This window comes from Poecilia reticulata, linkage group LG7, assembly GCF_000633615.1.
Source record: "Poecilia reticulata strain Guanapo linkage group LG7, Guppy_female_1.0+MT, whole genome shotgun sequence".
Lineage (NCBI taxonomy): Eukaryota > Metazoa > Chordata > Actinopteri > Cyprinodontiformes > Poeciliidae > Poecilia > Poecilia reticulata.
In genome coordinates, this window is record NC_024337.1 from 62410 (window position 1) to 82179 (window position 19770).

General features: G+C 37.9%; 2 protein-coding genes across 3 annotated transcripts in view; one reads left to right on the forward strand and one right to left on the reverse strand.

Annotated features, from left to right (window-relative positions):
- The window catches only part of itchb (itchy E3 ubiquitin protein ligase b), a 38296-nt gene extending 23031 nt beyond the window's left edge, over positions 1 to 15265 (reverse strand). For both annotated transcript variants that reach the window (XM_008413105.2, XM_017305774.1), the window contains exons 1-4: positions 15101 to 15265; positions 11208 to 11299; positions 6440 to 6581; positions 4972 to 5096 (exon numbers count right to left, since the gene is read on the reverse strand). In XM_008413105.2, the coding sequence (XP_008411327.1) occupies positions 4972 to 5096; positions 6440 to 6581; positions 11208 to 11277 (337 nt within the window). In that variant the 5' untranslated portion in view covers positions 11278 to 11299; positions 15101 to 15265. The remainder of the gene's footprint in view (positions 1 to 4971; positions 5097 to 6439; positions 6582 to 11207; positions 11300 to 15100) is intronic.
- Positions 15266 to 16289: 1024 nt separating this feature from the next.
- Positions 16290 to 19770, forward strand: part of LOC103466859 (calcitonin gene-related peptide type 1 receptor-like) — an 83660-nt gene continuing 80179 nt past the window's right edge. Inside the window, exon 1 of the mRNA XM_008412736.2 lies at positions 16290 to 16406. The gene's annotated coding sequence lies outside the window, so the exon portion shown is untranslated. The remainder of the gene's footprint in view (positions 16407 to 19770) is intronic.

Sequence of the window (19770 nt, forward strand, 5' to 3'; positions counted from 1 at the left end):
CGTTATAAATCACCATCACATCTGGACAACAAATACACACGTAATATGTCAAATAAATAAGAGGAACAAGAAAAAATACCCATTACTGGGCTGCTTCTGCCTAGGAGGATTGTTATTGTTCAGGAGCTCGTTTGTAAAGTACACAAAGAAGATGCATCAACTGGACTAAAAGCTATTCTGACAATCATGAGTTTTTCTGCTTTGACATGGAACATCAATCGGTATGTAATTTGCACCACAAGTTAACCATCAGCACTGCTGGAATGAGTGTAGCTATGCAAAAAACCAGGTAGACTTCTCAATGACTAACATACCAGAAATGATAATGACTACAGCCTGAAATCTGCAAGAAATTCAACCTGCTTTTTATTGCATGTTTTTCCACTGCTGGATTAGTTTCCAAAACTACTCAACTTGTCACCAAGAGATGCAGCTGCAACATACTCCAAGCATGAACATAAGATCCAACTTCAGCTAGAAGCACATGGAAGGAAGAACTATTTCAGAAAAACTGGTGTGAATCTCCAGGAAGACTGGAGAGAAGGAAATGCCAAAATGCCAGAAGTCCAGTGTCAAGTACCCACAGTCAGTGATGGTCTGAGGAGCCATGTCAGCTGCTGGTGTTGGTCTACTGTGTTTTATCAAGGGCAGGTCAATGCAGCAGCTATCAGGAGATTTTGGAGCACTTCATGCTTCTATCTGCTGAAAAGCTTTATAGAAATGAAGATTTCATTTTTCAGCACRACCTGGCACCTGCTCACAGTGCCAAAACCACGGGTAAATGGTTTACTGACCATGGTATTGCTGTGCTCAATTGGCCTGCCAACTCTCCTGACCAGAACCCCATAGAGAATCTGTGGGATATTGTGAAAAGAAAGTTGAGAGACGCAAGACCCAACACTCTGGATGAGCTTAAGGCTATCAAAGCACCCTGGGCCTCCATAACACCTCAGCAGTGCCACAGGCTGATTGCCTCCATGCCACGCTGCATTGAAGCAGTCATTTCTGTAAAAGGATTCCCGACCAAGTATTGAGTGCATAACTGAACATAATTGACTTTTAATTGACATAATTGAGGTTGACTTTTTTGGTATTAAAACACTTTTCTTTTATTGGTCGGATGAAATATGCTAATTTTTTGAGATAGGAATTTTGGGTTTTCATGAGCTGTATGCCAAAATCAGTATTAAAACGATAAAAGACCTGTAATATTTCAGTTGGTGTGCAATGAATCTAAAATATATGACAGTTTAATTTTTAACATTACGTTATGGAAAATAATTAACTTTATCACAATATGCYAATTTCTTTAGAAGGACCTGTATGCAGGTTTTTTGCACTTTTTGCTACAAACTGTTAAAAAAACATTTTCTGTTTATGCAATCTGATGATCTCAAATGCTGAAAAAGCTTTGCAGGCCTTAGAAAACAAAACGCATCAACACTGAAAAAGTATTCAGAGTAGGGCTGTATAAATAAATCAATTCGGTGATATATAGCGATATTTTCCGTCCTCGGAAAGTATCGATTTTTCATCCGCGAGTATCGATCCGTTAAACCATAAGGGTCCATGGCCTTATAGCTCTTAATGTCTAGTTTGTTACGGCGTAGCAGCAAGACTCCGCCTCCCTCAGTCTCACTTTCAACTTGAGCTTAAAGTGCACATTATARACTACACACCAGTTTTTAAATTGTGTTAATAGGCCAAGTATAACCAGAGTTATGCTAAAATTAGTAATCCATATTTTTCCGAATGTCATAGAAATTTCAAAAGCGCCGCCATTCCCCGGCTTTTCCCGATTATGTGAGAGGGAATGAGCTTCCAAACGTACAAAATGAAACAAAACATTAGATTCCTGTGTTTTTGGAAATGTCAAATCTTCAATAAATAACGATGGGCTGTATTTTGTTGCTGAGAAACGAAGTAAAGTTGCGCAAGTAACCGTGAAAGAGAAGCTAAACGGAGCAGCTGCAAAAGCAGTAAGATCGCAAATTAATGCAAATTTCCACTGGTAGCATTCACATCGTAATTAGTTTTTAACTTAGCGGTTTCTGTTCTGAATATAAAGGATTACCTGAAGAATGAACATGGGTTGATAACATCCGAAGCGGGCGCGCAGCGGTGCTGTGTTTTGAGCAGGAAGACGAAGAGGAAAAACACCCAGCCGGAATCCGCGGCGCAGTGAGGATTTCCATGATAACAATGGCTGATCGATCATTTTTATTAGCAACAGACAAAGAGTTTAGAGACTGAGAGAACTATGAGATCCTGGCAGTCTGAGAGGCAGCTACTCAGAGATCCAAGCAGGGGAATAGCGGCGCTGCGTAGCTGCAGGGAGTCGATCACTACGGGGTGAGGCGGAGCCACTACTTTAGCAGTTAGAAGAAAGCAGCTTACAGCCACGGCTAACTCCGGGAGCCAAGGTAGAAAAGCCWTTTTCCCCATAGTCCAAAAGACTGCATTTGTGGCTGCATTTTTACTCCAAAATGCAGCCACAGTGTCCAAAAGAAAAAACATAAGTGCAATCATTTGCATATTGAGAGTCTACAGAGGCTGATAATCTCCCCACTCTGCTCCTGGATTACCGTTTAAACTTTTGAGTTTTATGTCAAATCCACATGAATTAAATGACAAACTAATTATCTCACTGCATCTTTGATTCATTTTGTCCAGCTGCAGACTGAGACTGTCCAATCAGAGTCAGGTATTGTGTAGTTGGTGCTTTTAATCAGTTTTCAGTTAACTAAATTCAAGTCTATGGAACACAAAATGTCACTAAAATCACTCTGTCCTAAAATCTTTCAGAAAATCATAAAAATGCACTGAATCGTAGAGAATTGTATCGCTCAACAAATATCATGATACATATCATATCGTGACCCGAATATCGCATTGAGAAATTATTGSATCGCTACACCCCTAATTCAGAGACCTTCAGCTTTTGCATATTCCATCAAATAAGTTTTTCACAAATAGACCTGCAAAATAGTACCTCATTTTGATTAGGTTAGTTGACATAAAAATAGTTTTTATAAACTGAATCTGAAAAATTTGGTATGCTTTTGTATTCTGAACCTTATTGCTACCAAACAGTTTCAAATCTTTTGAGGTGCATCTCCAGCAGCTTTAAAATTTTACAGCGGAGATCTTTGTTCATTCTTCTTAGCAAAACATCTCCAGGTCAGTCAGGTTGGATACAAAGGATGTGTGAACTAGRCCTGTGGCAATAAATCAATAAACCAAAAATTAAATGTAATTAAAACAAGCTCAATAATTTCTATTTGCATGATCATCCAGTCTGGTGCTTTGGACCAACTAGATCGGTTTTGAAGGACAGTTTTGTTTGCAGAGAATTCATTATTCATTTGTTGTTTCTGTTTATTTTAGATATTTAAAATGTCTTCCAGTTGCAGTGTTAATATTTATTAGACTATAAAGTTTATTTATCTTTGAGAATATGTACTTGCATTATTATGCCATTACCATTATATTACTTGAAAATCGTCTCAAAACAACAATATTATCGTTTATCACAATAACTTCTGGGACAATGCATCGCCCAGCAAAATTTTGACAGGCCAAGTGTGAACATCACTATTCAAATGTTTCAAGTTTCACCATCAGATTTCATTGAGATTTAGGTGTGGACTCCAACACAAGTATGCTTAATTTGTCAAGACCATTGACATGCGCCTGCATGTTTCAGACGCATCTCTGCTCACAACAGCAGAGTTGCTTCCTCAGGTGTGTAGAGCTCAGATGGTCCATTTCAGGTGAGGCTAACCATAAGTTGGCATACCCAGCCTCTTCCTAAACTCCTGGTGTTCATCTTAACAGCAACTGGCAGTCATACGTGGCTTTTAGTAACATATGAGGGTTTCATAACCAGATGACTGCAGGGGGCTAAATGTTTTGACAGCCGTTTGCATTCCAACTAGGGCAGAAACGATTCCTCGAGTGATTTGAGTACCTCGAGTATTAAAATTCACCTGCCTCGAATGTTCGTTCAATTATATTTTATTATTTAGCGCACCATGTTCCGGCCGGGTTATTACTTGCGTTGCACAGTGCTCTCACTTCCGCCCGAGTTGTACATAAAAGCTAAGTGTTAGCAGCATAACGTCCAGCTTTCAAGTTTGGCCTGGGAGGATTTTATTGATTTGTGATTATGTCCGGGTTTTTGTCATTTTTCGGGGTACCAATAAGCATCCTTAAAATGACTGGCGTGATTTGGAGCTTTTCTCCTCCCGGAGGCAGCGGCCTGGTGGCCGGTTCAGAGCGAATGGCGGGGACGAGCGCTGAAAGTGTATTTATACAGGTGAGTGGATATTAACACTGTGGCCGGCTGCGCATTAGATGATTAACGCAAGTGTAGCTTTACGGACGAACCGAAAAATTTATTTCAATTCATCCCAGTCGCAACAAATGGATGGCGGAGCTCGTCGTGGCGGCACGTAGCTGGTAGATGAGTTTCTGTGTGCAACGAACTAAGAAGTCAAATCCCTAACATGACGCATTGTGTTTATGTCGCTAACATGAACACAAAAGCTATAAATGTCTGGGCAAGGTGAGAGTTCATCTGTTAGACTGACTGGAGACGACTACATAAAACACAAAGCTGGAGTGTCGACATTATTTTTATAAGTGTATTTGTGAGCCTGCCTCTTTATTAATGAATGGAATATAATTTCAGATTTTTGTATAACTTTTCTTCAGGTTAACTTAGAAAGTGAGCTGTTATTGTTACAGGTTAATTTTCTAAACTACAATAAAGTAATTGTTAGAGAAGCTCAAATGCGAAAAATTGGATTGATGTTGATATCTGATATTAACTCTGCTGTTATGTTAAATTTACCAATGTTTAATTTTCTTTTTATTTTAGCCGATTACTCGATTAATCGTAAGAATAATCGATGGATTATTCAACTACTAAAATATTCGTTTACAACAGCCCTAATTCCAACTACTCACTTTTCATGTCGTTGGACTTGAGAGTCTCGCTGATGTCCAGCATGGCCATACCTAAAAACACGTCTGCCTTCAAGGTCTGGTGGCTCCACACACGAAACACCAGTTTGCTGAATGGAGTCACGATCCTGTTGAGGCAAAATGTTTTAATAAATCCAGAAACAAAGCTTCTGCTTTTTAGAGACCCTCAGAGTCCTTGTATCATTTTTTTATTATAAAAATTTATTTTTATGGCATCCAGGATACTTGGTCTGCACAAATGTATCGATACTAGGCAAAACATATTGTAGGTGATTATTTAGCTGGATCATCTAAAACATCTGCATACATGTCCCTCTGGCCAAGAGTCAGACTATTCAAGGACATAGAGTGTCTATAATTAACACCATGACAGCCGTTTGACCAGCACCAGGAAAATACATTGGGAATATATGGCTCCAATTACCTCCCTTAATACATACATGCTTCTGTTGTCAAGGCTCTAAAAAAACTGTAGAAGAGCTCTTTATTAAATATAATGAAAAACTGAGGCCTGTTTGGCACCATGTATTGTTTAAAACTTAAGGCTAGAYATGCAAAAAAAAAACCCCATTGTGACAGAGTTTGTCTATTTCTAATATAAAGAGCCCAACATTTTCAAAATCCTTTTAAAACAAAAAAAATAAAGTTCAATAGGAATTTATGTCAAGTATGTCTCACTGGATTGGACATATCATGGTTTTAAATCMTTTTCCCGCTTAAAAGTGGGAACTTCCATAAATTGGAACTGCGATGCATTGGTCTGAATTCCTCATCCTCACTCCAGTCCTTTTTATTCCTGTTCTGAGGTTTTTCTGAGAGAAACTCATTTTGGTGCCGTCCCTTTAAATGCAAACAGTGCATTTCCAGCCCCGCCCACCTCCAGGTCACAAAGCGTTTCACTCCACCCCTCTCAGCCATTTTTTGTAGTTTGTTAGTAGAGATGCGATTAAAGTTTTTTACCATAAAGATTTGTTCCCAAGAAGTTGTTTGCTATAGTTAAAGCTATGCTTTGTTTTTCATAACAAAGTTGTCATTACTCTCCTGCAAAGAAACATGTGAAAGGACTTTGCTCCAGCAGAGAAGAAAGCGGCACTAAAATTTCCATAAAACTCTGAGCTCATAGTTTTGTTTTAGAAACAAAAACCAAACCAAARAAAATTGCTGTTTTTCAGTCAATCCTGGAAATACCTCAACAGTTTTCAAGAATTGCAGACTTGTTTTCAGAAACACCTGATTGGTAATAATTAAGCCTTCAAGGCGATTAATGCGTAAGGCATTACTTACGCATTACTCCTAAAGCTGCCTTACGCAGCTTTAGGAGGCACTGCCTCCTAAAGTTGAGTGAATCCAAAACATAATGCGCTAATTTTTGCCTGACTAGTCAGTGAAGTGAAGTCCTGGTAATATCTGTGAAACAATGTCACATGAGTCTTCAGTTATGCTGACTTACACAGTGAGCGGCTGTTTCCATTTGGGACTGTGAGTGTTGTTGCATTTCTCCGTTTTCTTGGATTGCCCGTCGACCGTCACTTCCACATAAGAACTGGGAGCAAACCAGTTCTTCTTGTTTTCTTTCAGTTTTGCTGATAGCACTGAAACAGATAGAGGAGGCATCATATAACAGAGTCACTAGCAGGAAATGGAAATAAAAAAGGATAAGGAACTAAAAGGAGAAGGTAAACATGACCAATACAAGAGTAAAAAACTGAAACATATGTAGTGGTATAATTTTTTATCTTAATCAATGCATTCGCCACTATTGTAGTGTGTTTGCATTATCTGTGGGGTTGTGCTGTGATGCAGGCGGTTTGTTATTCATATAGAGTGAAACAGATATGAGGTTTTGCAGTAAGGTTAAGTAAACAATACAAACTGTTTGGTTTAAAGCCTAAGTAAAGTCTAATTCAACTACACAGCTTTACATTCTTACTGGTTCCAGTAATAAGGATTTGTGGAAACTCTAATGCAATGCACTAGAGTTTCCACAAGATTAGATTATTGCAGGAATAAAACCTCACATTGAAAACATTCACTGATGAGGAAAAAACTCCTTTTCAGACAGAATTCCTTTTGACACCAGTGTTGCAATTATTAGTTGTTCCCACAAAACAAATATTATTAMTTTCCCTAAATTAGTCCAAGTGTATAGGATATTTTAATTACTCTGCAAAAAATTCTATTTTGGTCTAGAGGTTAGTGTAAATGTCTTAGTACACTTGACATGTGAAAGCAAACTTACAAGTAACTTTTCAGCAACATGTAAGGTCTTGTTTTAAGTAAATACATTTTTAATGATTAAAAAAGCAATTGTTTAAGACATTTTTCTCATGCTGTAAGTGAAATAATCTGCCAGTGGATCTGGAACTTTTTCATCAATATTAAGGAATTATTGACAACCTCTTATAACTTGTTGAAGTTATACAAGTTAGTTTTGTTCCATTTCAAATGTATTAAGGTATTTGCACTAGAAACTAGGCAAAGTACTTGGTAAGATTTTCTGTTTTTACAGTGTAGTAATGCACCCTCAGTAAAAATGACACCGAGGACCTTTTAATTTCCTATTCAAAACAGGAGATATAAATGAGCATACTATTTAAGTAAACCAGACATGTGTTAGTCTTCATAAATCAGGAAATGGCTCATTTTAACCTGTGCATATCTACAATAAGAGCAGTAAAAAAAAACTAACAAAATGATGACCAAAGATCAACTTGCACAAGTTTGAAGGTTGCTGTATTCCAACAACTAAAATACAGACATGTAGAAGTACCTGGACATTACTCAGAATAATAACAATTACCGCTGACATTGTCTATACTAGCGGTTCTCAACGTGGGCGGTACCGCCCCCCAGGGGGCGTTCAGAGGATGGCAGGGGGCGCTGGCGGACATTTTTACAAAAGGGGGGCGCTGGGATGCCTTTGGGGTGCGTTTGGTCGAAGGTAAACTTTACACCTTAAATGCACAACAATACCAGTTTAGACTTTGAGCAACTTGGTAAAACTGTATTGTGTAACATTAAATCATGCTTGGCTGCAACTGTATCGATGGCAGCTCTTCTTCTCTTCAGTGTTTGTTAGCTTCTGTTAGCTTCTTGGCGCAGCTCTGTTCTCCTGCTACTGGTAGCTAAAATCACGATACCCTCACTGTGTATCCCTCTGAAAAATGAACCCATTTAAATAAAGAAATCCCTCCATGGGTGATACCACGATAGAGCGTTCATTTTATAGCGTTAACACGGTGCTGTAAGTGGTCCGGTATGAAACGGGGGTGATAGAACAACACAGCACTTTTAAATTTCAATAATCAGAATGCAGAAATTGTTTCCGTTGTTTTAAAAGGTTTATGTCAGTCTGCCTTTTCCCCATCGATACGCTTCCCGACCGCCCTGCACCTTAGGGGCTTAAAAAAAAAAAAGCTGCGCAAAACTCTGAAACACGAGAAGCGGGACATAAAACAGAGCAATGAACTAGATTTGAATTATGGCATAAAAACAGAATCCGACGCTGAACAGTGAAAAAAATCAACACATGATGTGAAACACATCATGTGTTGATTAGGCGGCGCAGCAGGTGATGAGATTACTGATGATGAGCGTCAATAAACTATAAAATAAATGTAGCAACAGCAAAGAAACTAAAGTGGACATAGCAATAAACCAAGAGGATAATACTAATCAAATAAAACTAAATGGAAATGAATGAAGAACAAAATGCAAGAATAAACTAAGAAACTAAAGTAAATACAGAGGAATAAACTGGTATGGCAAGACCTTTCGAGCAATAATTAATACAGAGGACTGTATGGCAAGAATAAACAGACACTATTTCCACATAAAGGGTAAAATAATATTGTTGAAGTGCCATGGGTTTGTTGAGACCACATCTAGTACTGAGAATAAATATCTTACAGACCATAACAGTAAATAACTCATCACTTATTTATGTTTTTAATTAGATTTGATATATTTATTTCTTCAATATTATTTTTCATGTCAGTGTTAATGTCATGAGGCTGATGACTCCATGACACTTTCAGTTTGACTCATTAGGATTTGATTAAGAACCAGATTTGTTCTTTGTAATTTCTGTCCAGTAAAACTAATCAATCTATAAATTAATAGACAGATCTATATAAAGATATAATCCATGTTTCTGTCTCAGAAACATGGAAGTTTTTCCACTGAAATTTCTGGTTTGCACAATAAATGCCATGTGGGTGACATTTTATGGATGATGCTCTGATGTCCCATTCTCCTGAAGGCAGCACAGAGCTGCACCACCAGAAACTGACAAACACTGAAGAGAAGAAGAGCTATGATTAATGTAGTTACAGTTCTATCCATGTTTTAATGTTGCAGAGCTCAGTCGTTTGCAAATAGTTCCAAGTTTAAACTGGCATGTTGAACATCTTTTATCTGGTCATTTTGTGGAATATTTAACTAGAAAATGGCACAAAATAAGAATATTTTTTTCCATTGCATTTTTTGTAGACACCTGTGAAAATAATTTCTATTCCATGACTTTTTTGTTCTCTGGGAAATTATTTTTGATGATAGATACAGAAACAAGCATAAAAATCAAAACATCTACAATAGTGATATTAATATTAATGATAAAATAATGGTCAGTGCAAAGTAGCCTGCAAATTCTTTGGTGGGGGGCGGTGAGGGACCTGGATAAAGGCTAGGGGGGCGCTGGCCCAAAAAAGGTTGAGAAACACTGATCTATACAGTGGAATTCAAAGTCCATTAACAAAAAGAAATAGACTCCATTTACTTTGGATGAAAGTTAGTGGGCGTTTCAGACTTATCTGTGAGGAACAGTCACACTGTAGTTTAATCACCTTGTGCTTCCTAAGACAAAAATCTGAAAACGGAAAGAGCTCATAGTTCAACCACCACTTTTTTTCCCCTTCCTGTACCTAATTCCACATAAAACCAAGTGTTAAAACTWGAGGTGTGCCGATCGATCGGTCATTGATCATAATTGGGCTGATTTTCGTGAAAAAGTGCATGATCGGTGATCGGCGATCATTGGCTCTTGTTGCCGATACCGATCACCTGCATCTCATTTCGCAGCCTGCCTGTGCAGCTGGTCTCCTCTTTCCTTCACACTACGCAAGCGCACAGCAACAAATCCTAAGCCATGTGTAACTATAACGCACTGAGTGAATAGAGAAGTTTGCGTGTTGCGGCGGAAAATTGTAGCACGTCAAAATGCATCAACACAACGAAGCTAATACGACATAAAAACAATGCCATACTTGACGGAGTTTGGCTACATTGAGGCTCACTGCAGTAAAAAAAGACATATGGAGAATCAGATAGCAGATAAAGCAGCGCACAGCTACAAACACTCACCCGGATTAGCATGACGGTCAGAAAGCTAAACAAATAAACCGCAAAATTATTTAAGTCTTCGAGCTGCGATGTAAGACGCTGGTTCTGCTCTCGCTGTTGAACCGCTGCTACGCGCTACAGGTAGTAATATTTCACAGACGGAGCGCCGCTTCTGCTCCACCTGGCAGTGACTCTCACACCGAACCTCTGTTTAAAGCTGCAGTATCCAACTTCAAAAAAATACATTTTACATACGTATTAAAACTTTCGCTGTCCTAACATGAGACAGGACATGTCTCATGTTAGGACAGCATGAGACATGCTGTCCTAACAGCATGTCCCTGTTCTGGGAGATCTCTAACGATCTCCTCCCTGTTCTGCATAATTACTCCGCTCAGTCAGAAACAGCCACTCAGAACTAGCAGTTATCAGCTAGCCGCCATGCTAACAGGAAGTTTTCATTCAGTAACTCTGGATTGTTTATTGTAATGGATCCTGTATTTGCCTTTGAATGTCAAGTTTTATACTTGAATTTTTTTGGCAATGTTGAGAGGTTTTATTTTGGCTCTTTGCATTATTTAGCCTCTTCAGAGTCTTTATATGTTATCAGTCTGTTAAAGATAGTATTACCGATAGCAGTACAATTTGCAGAATGCCTGTTTTGTTTAGTTTTCTTCTTGGAAAAAGTTATTAAAAACAAGTTTTTGTCTAAATTAAGGTGAATTCATGGTTCCTTTTTCCACATAATGTAACCGGTAGTGTTTATGATAAAAAAAATAAAAATAAATAATTATGTGATGGGTATCGGTTATCGGCCCTCATGGGTGATCGGTATTGGTAGGAAAAACCTGATCGGCACATCTCTAGTTAAAACTTACCAGTGATCTGTAGCTGTGCCTTTGATGGGTACCCATTGGAAGTGCTTGACTTGGTGACTCCACTGGCCATGACATAGGGCTGGGAAGAGGGCCTGAAGGGAAGAGAACACATCATTAAGAAGGTGGAAACCAAGCAGTTTCCTATAGCTTTGGGACAATTTATGCCTTCGCCAATTCAGATTTCACAACTAGCTTTATTAAATGTATACACTCCATTTCATGCTTATGCAGTTAATTGCTGTATATCAGATTAATTATTTTTCATTGTTATGAATTTTGATGCTCAAATTGTAAATTAATTAGAATTAATCAGATGTTACTAATTGAAAACTTTAGATTAATGAATTTCTACATATGCAACTTTGATCCCTTTTGGTCCAGTTGCCTCTTATGAGATTTGAAAAAAGAAAGCCCTCCAGTAAGCCTTTCGCAATAAGCAATAATCCATTAACTGCATGATAAATTAAAATGATCTCTATAATTTCCATGAATTATCTTTTTTCCTCGTTTCTCTCTCTCTTTCTACCAAAAACTGGATGATAAAAGTCTTCAGTCTGCTGCTTTGGTCTGAACTGGATCTTTTTTTTTTTTCCTTCCCATGGACAATTTTGTTTACAGAGTCTTGATTTATTTGTCGTTTCTGTTCATTTTGGAAATTTCATTTGTCTTCCAGTTCCAGTGTTAATGTTCATTAGAATTTAAAGTTTATGAGTCTTKGAGGATATGTTTCATTACCTTTATATTACTTGAAAACGGTCTCAAACACCAATATTATCATTAATTCGTATATCTTCTGGAACAACTTATCGTCCAGTAAATGTTGGTGTCATGACAGGCCTCATCTCAAATTCAGGAAATGGAAACATTAAAAATACATTGTCATTCCTGTTCCTGATGTTAAAATTACAGACTGGATGATTGTAGACACACATTTGATTATTATATCCTCCCCCCCAGAATCTCTAACATTAACAGAAAGTAGAAATCCAAAACACAGAGGCATATTTAAACACAAATGACTAGACGAGTTACCAGTCAGGCCTTCAGGTGAATGGAGTGGAAGTTTCTCCGCTGCGGTAGATAAGAGGACAAAGGCCAACATACACCATCTTTATGCTTTACGCATTAAACTCAAACAAATCTGAGTCTAAGAGTGAATTAGACATCTATAAATAATATTCTTTCACAGTTCAGACCAACACTGAGGTGGAATTAGCAGTATCCAGACAGATACTCATTTCTCCTTATCCTTGAGGTCTGACATGCAGATTCTAGCTTTAAAGCACAAGTCCGAAACGTTCTGCGTTTTACTAAAATAAAAAAAATAAAAAAAGATAATCAAATTCATGCAGGTGGTTGATGCAGATATAGACTAGGACTGTTTAGACAGCTTTAATCAAACTCTAGTTTGTTTGCCTAGAAAGTCCGGTTCATTTGGGGAGATGTAAATGAACAATTGAACTCTGATGCAGATCAAAAAAGCAAACTCTGGTCCACCTACAAACCTAGATCTAGATCTGACTGAGGTGAACTCTGGTGTGGTTCGAATGCATATGTGATGCCAAGCGGACAGGAGTCTGCTCCAAAACCAGGAAGCAAATTGTAACGCAGGGCATTCATGTGAATCCCATATCATAGCAACAAAAAGCACAACAAATCCCAAGGAATCAGGACACACGTGCACAGGAACCAGATCCTGCATTCTCTCCTTGAATCCGTTTTATTACCTTGGAGTGGCTCTAAATAATGCATGGTCCCCGCTCCAGCTCGTCAGGAATGCACACCGGAGAAACCGAGCAGCTCCTAGCTAAACTTTCACTCCAACCATAGCTTTGATCTTGGTCAATAATTCATTGCAACAGCTGACATTGAAGCTCCAGAAGAAGGCTAGTTTTGCTCTGCCTGGGTGTTTGCTGACTTTTAAACTTCAGGATGTCTACGTAGCCAACACTGAAGTGTGGACATGTTTGAAACTCTCCACTGTGACAGCAGAGACTCCACAAACCAACTCAAATCACAGATCGGTGACCACATCCAAACCACATCCACACGTTTGTACTGCGTCAATTTCTCAAAAGCTTCAAGCACTTTTAATTTATTTCGTGACAATCAGCCTGTATTTAGAGTAACTAGAACTCCATCATGTGTGTCATTTGAATTGTATCAGATCAGTATTGGTCCATAGTAAGCCTCAAGATATTTGTATCGATATCAGAAGTGAAAAAAGTGGATCGGTGCATCCATACCAGAAATGCAATCTGAAAGCCAAAGAAAGCTTCTTTACTTGATCTGCAGCTAATGGAAAGCAGACCTTCCGACTCAGACTGTTTTACACAGTGACCACCAAGAGCTTCCTCACAGCCTCTCTGTCTGGTTTGGAAACAGCAGGGTGGAGGACAAACGGCATCAAACAGCATGGTGAGTGGGAACTGCTGAGAGAMTCTCTGGTACCATGCTGCCGTCTCTGCAGGACTTGTGCGCTCACAGCTACATTTAGACAGAGCACACAGCTACAGAAAAGACTCCATTCATCCACACTTCTGCCTGCTCACACCAACTCACTCTGGGAAAAGATTCAAAGGGATAAAAAAAACAATCAATGCGACTGTTTAACAGCCTTTTGCGCACAGAAATGAGACTATAATGAAACAAAAAATATACATATAAAATATTTTCTTTAAGCATCCTATCCTACTTCTCAATTAGGACATGTACTTAGTTAATCTTATAAATCCAAATGTTTTATGAAATTCTTAGGTGTTTGTTAGATAGCAAACAGGTCGGGGAGAAAGCTGTAACATTTAAAAAAAACAGGCTATGATATAAAATAATTTTCCAAGCTTTAAACATTTCACATAGCACCATCTGAAAATAGAGTATGGTAGAACTACTGCCCACCTAAGCTAACAGGGCTGGCAAGGAGAGCATTAATCAGAGATGCCAACAAAGGGCTCTTGGTAGTAACRGGCAATAAAAGTATATTAATATTTTATGGACTAACGGAAAATGACGATATCAATGATAAAGGCTGACTTTCGAAATAAATATGCAGGAGGTGATGGAGAAAAGATTGCAACCTGTGAACTTGGGGATTTTCTGCTTGTACTAGAACAAATTTGAACACCTAAATGGGTTTCAACACATTGTTGGTTGATAAAGTTGAATTTCACCACCAATTCACAATGTCCCACAATGCCAAAGAGAAGTTTGTTCAGTTTCTGTCAACTTTCGAAAATTAAAAAAAAAAAAACTATCAATAATGATTCATTCAATTTTGGAAGAGTGGCCATTAGAAAGTCATTGTCAAAAAGAGTGTGACAATATAGTTCAATGGCACCGATACTGCCTTGTATTTTGCTGGAGAACGTAATTAGCCAGCTCAACTCATTAAGTGACGCAGTAGCAGGTGTGGTCGACACTTACCTTGTATTTCCTTGTACATTTCTGACAGATGGGTTTTACAAAGTTAATGGGTTTACTTTATTCGTTCTCATTTGTAAAAGTTAAAGAATATCCAACTACACAAAGGTTTCAAATCACKAAGGGGACACTTTTCTCTACTTGCTCGAGCCTCCACTAGCCTTTTCTGGCACCCTAGCCTAATAAACATGACAAACATTACATAACTTGCTCGAACTGGTAATGTGCTAACAAATRTAGCCAACCACCGGGAACAGTAAGTCCCGCTCGGAGAGTGAAACAGTGAGCTATCACGGTGAGCAGCTGTATTTTTTTGGGCTGGTGTAGTTGCTGTGTACGTGTTGAACGTCAGCAAGTCTTCAGGTTTGACAACCTGATGCCGTATCAGCCTGAGAGCCTGCTGGCCTGTATCATGGCAGAATGAAACCCCAAACTACCTTACCGAGACAAACAAGTATTTGATTTAGTCTTACCGAGAACCAAATGGAGGTTTGAAGGACGTTTTTGGCGGCACTGGAACGTCCTCCCAGCCCTGGTCCGACTGGATGTTTGGGTTTCTGTCGGGGTGTTTCACTCAGAGGAAGAAGAAACTTCCACCATCTTCGTGAGCTTTCGTCACGTGATCGAAACAAGGTGGGGCGCATGTTAGTCACCCCCCTTCGCTCTTTGATTGGATCAGATAACAGACTGATTGGACCAATGAGCGATCAGTAAAAATACTGATGCATTTACGGCTCTATTTCACACCTGTTAACAAACAATTCAATGTGCGCCGGAGAAGTATTTTTATTTGCCAAGTATTTTMTTTRTTTACAGAATTAAGTTGTCATAAAAGCATACGTCCTAAATAGGATTGAATTTGTCTATTGTTTTTAAGGAAAACATGTTTAATGTTTTATGTTAAAATTAAGTTATTTTGATTTAGTCAGCAGTCATATTTTTTKGGATTTATTGGTGCAAATGGGAATCATAACGGCAAATAACTTGATATAGCCTACAATGTACTGTAAGAACAAGCTTTCAAAAAATTTTATGATAATTTATATTCAGAAATATGTATGTCTGATTTGTAATTCTGAATTACAAAAAACACTGTTTTTAGGAACAAATGTTTAGGTATAAAAATTGTGGGTGACAGGACGAATTGGCTTGTAGTCAACTATGGCCAGGAAAAATAATTTCAAATAGTCAACATAGGTAAATCTGATGGAGTAACCATTAACGATCGTTTCGTTCAAAGGTACGAAATGGTGAAAGGGATAAACTATCAGAAGACTCTCGTTGTTTTGCATACAAATTGCTCAAATATTTTAGTGGAGCCTAAATTCTTAATTATACAACAGATAAAAAATACACACTGAACAACGTTAAGGAATAAGACTTGCAATAAGACATCCAACTTAACCAGCAGATGGCGCTGTTTTGCTGGACATGAGGCAACAAGACACCACAATAGTTCTCTTGAATGTCTCTCCGGTACGTGTTCTATAGTTAAAATGGGTTGTTTTACATATTTATCACCTAAAATAAATTAGCATCCGATGTTAAGACTACCGAGGTTTTAAACAATAATTTTAAATCGCTGTTTCTTTTATTTTGAAAGTACCGGCAGCACGTGATGTCGGCTGACTTGACAGCTGCAGCTCAGTCCACAGACTGACCAAGCCCAGCATGAGTGGGCTTGGTCAGAGTTGTTAGACAGAGGGAATGAGACGCTTTCCAGCTGGGGTCATGCGAGCACTGGAGGAAACTAAAGTTTGACATCTCACTCACAAAAGGGTAAGTCCCGAATCTAAGCTTTAGACAGGTTTTACGGAATTACTTCTGTTGTATGACTGAATGAGACAGGTGAAAAGACAGTAGTGTTATTTAAAAAATGCACAGCTCAAGGTGGAATACTTGTCTTTTTTATATTAAACAGAAAACGCTGGCAATGCATTTAAAAACAAAAATATAATATTGTGGCAAATGCAGCATTATGTAGCAACTAAATCATTTAATATCAATGAAAAAGATAATACGATGCACATTTTAAGTTCCTATTTGAAATCTAATAGCAGTAGATGCAGTCACGTTGTCAGTTATTGTAACTGTTTCTCTTGTCATAAAGGATATGAAGGCTGATGCAAGTGCTTTTGTCTGCTTTTACTGTTGCTTAAGTATCAGATGGTGAGAATAGAATAAGTCTGTTGTTATGATGTCCATTAATGTGAAGCAGTGCAGATGAAGGGTGAGTCCTCAGTCAGCACCAGCGAGCTCAGAGTAATCCTGACGTGACATTTGACAACAAGGATGGCAGTGATTTAGTAGAGCTTAATAGTGTTTCCTCTCGTTACTCAGATAAAGCAATCTACCTCTGCAACAGCAGCTCTTTAAGCAGGGCTCCAATTCAGTTCAGTTCAAAAATACTTTACTAACCCCAAAGGAAAATGCTGCTGTAACTCATATCATCCAAGATATTTGTTGTGTATGGATTCCACATAGCAGTCTGTGTTACAGCAGCAAGAACTGGATACAAGTTTGTTACATCACTTYGTCTTTGCAGAGGTAATTCATCTCTTTTGAAGGATGTTCAAGCATGCACTGCCTGATTAAAGTCATAGAAGAGAATCTCTTTTCAAAGGTGATGATTAATCTGAGTGAAATTCATGAACTAGTGCATGGACTTTTTCAATTACAATTTTCAGGCAGAGAGCAGAATTTATTATTCCTTAACATCCTGGTTCTTGCTGGGGTTCTATTATGTTTTTCACAAGGATGGTTTGGATATTATTGTCAAGTCTCTTAACTGGAAACAGAAGAGCTCAAACCCCTTTGGTTTTAAAGACTTTTCACTGGTTCCTGGTCATTTTAAATGTCATTTTAAATTTAATGTTAAGGGCAAAAAGGAAATAAATCTGTATGTATCTGCTTTGCCTTTTTTAGATAGATTAAAGACATAGTATGGGGGAATTTTTTTTTGCCATAATCCAACAGCACACATTTTCAGTCTGAAAACAGGATTTTATGTCTTTTGAAATGACATGAAACCAACACAAAAAAGATTGGTTACGAATTTCCCCTGTGGCAATTCACAAAATATAAAGTTTGTCAAAAGTTCACAGGAGGGAAAAGAGAAGGTCATCAGCTTTGTATTGATTTAGGTTGATGACATCACGAGAGGCCTAGGAATTSAACTGCTCTGCTAGCATGAGTGAAGTGTAGAGATGCATCAATCAGTTCACCAGACTGGCCAAATCAGAGGTTTCTAGGTCAAATAATAAAAATATGATTGTTTTTCATGTATACTAAATGCATCAAAACTATAAACTTCCTTCATTTTTTGTCTGTAAACACACCATTCAAACAGAGATGCTTTGGCTGCATTTTTTATGTTTATTTATAAAAGAATTTGGGGCTTATATGGCATGTTCTATGATCCAAAAATAGGGAGAATCATGTAATTCTTTTATGTTCTGTTGGACTCAAAACGACTTCTTGTATCAAAGAACCTTCACCATATGTTTTTTCTCTCTCTTGAATGAAAAAACCATGAGTCGGTCACAATCTAAGTCGGTCAGACCTCAAAAACAAACCCCCCCCCCAAAAAAACGGATGTTACCATTGACACAAGCAAAACCTGAAAGCAACATTTCTAGTTATGCTGACAAATTTCAACACAGAACCTGAAGCATTCGAGTTGCAAAGGGAGTTAACTTTGTTCATTTGAGCCAGAGTTTGACTGTAATGGCACCCAAGTCATGACTGATGTTGCCATGGATGGCGAAGCTGATGCAGTTATTGACAGGAATGATGCTGATGCTCCACTACAGATGGATGTTTGGTTGATAAATGATAATAAACACATCTATCAGACCATATGTTTTTTTGTTTTTTTTTTAGGGTTTTTTGGCCTTGAAATGATCGCAGAGGATCTTTTTAGTTAATCTGGCCCTTTCCATCTACCGTAATCTTCAGTCTTCGTCACAAATAGCTTCTAGGTTTCCCTCAAATCCATGTGTTCCCACATACAAACAGTTCCCACTCACTGTTAAAGAAAGAATTTGATTGAAAATCTAAATTAAAACCATGTATCATTTTTCTTCCTCTACACAATCATGGACAGGTTGGTCTTTCAAAGAAAGCCACAAGGAAATACTTTCTCGTATGTGCTCTATGTGTACATAACACAATTGTTGTATTATACCAACAATTATGCAAAATTGCATAATCCGGCTCACTTCCTCAACGCAAGTAGCAGCGCTAATTGACTTCTACCTGTTAAGAAACAAGAGCGACAGTGTAAAACCAAATCCTAAAAACCAAATAMATTTTTWACATTTATTTATTTAAAATAACAGAATCCAATAATTCTGACTAAAATCATATAAATAATCCAGACAGTGTATGGGAAATGCATATTTGTTCCTCTATATATAGTAAATGTGCAGTCTAATACATTTGAACTTTGACCATTTTTTTGAGGGAAAACTAATTAAAAACCTTTGTTTACAAATGGTTGTGTATTAAAACTGAAATGTATTATTAATATTACTAATTTTAAAGTGCCCAGCAAGTGTTACAATAGTTTAAGAGATATGTTTTAATTTTTAAAATCGCAGCAACATATTTTTGTCTCTCTTTGGCTTGTATGACTGCAGTTTTTATAACTCATATTTCAATCATGAAACTAGAACAACTACACTTGAAGGAAAAATGGGGTAAAATGCTCTCTTCTGTGTGATGATCATTTTTGCACCATTATCATTATTTGTGAATGAGGCAGTGAGGCTGCACTGATTGTGTAAATTGGACAGAGAAATGCAGCAGTTGCTACACGTGGCTCAGTGATATTGGATGACGGCTCCTCTCCGCTCGTGTTACTCATTATTGTGACAGACGAAAGGTTGAAGTCATTTGATGCGTGTCTACAATACGTGTTTTTGTAGGCAGGATGTAATTGTTGTGATTGGTAAAAGGGGAAAACCTGTATGAAGGGAGATGAATCGACAAAACTAAGAAAGTTTAAGTTAACTTCCTTAAGTTAACCAAAAAAATCAAAAGTAACACAATAATGCTTTGCAGGCCGCTTAAAAGCTAAAATTTGATAAAAACTCAATGTGGAGCAGGCAAGATAAAATGGACAAACAATTGAAGTATATTT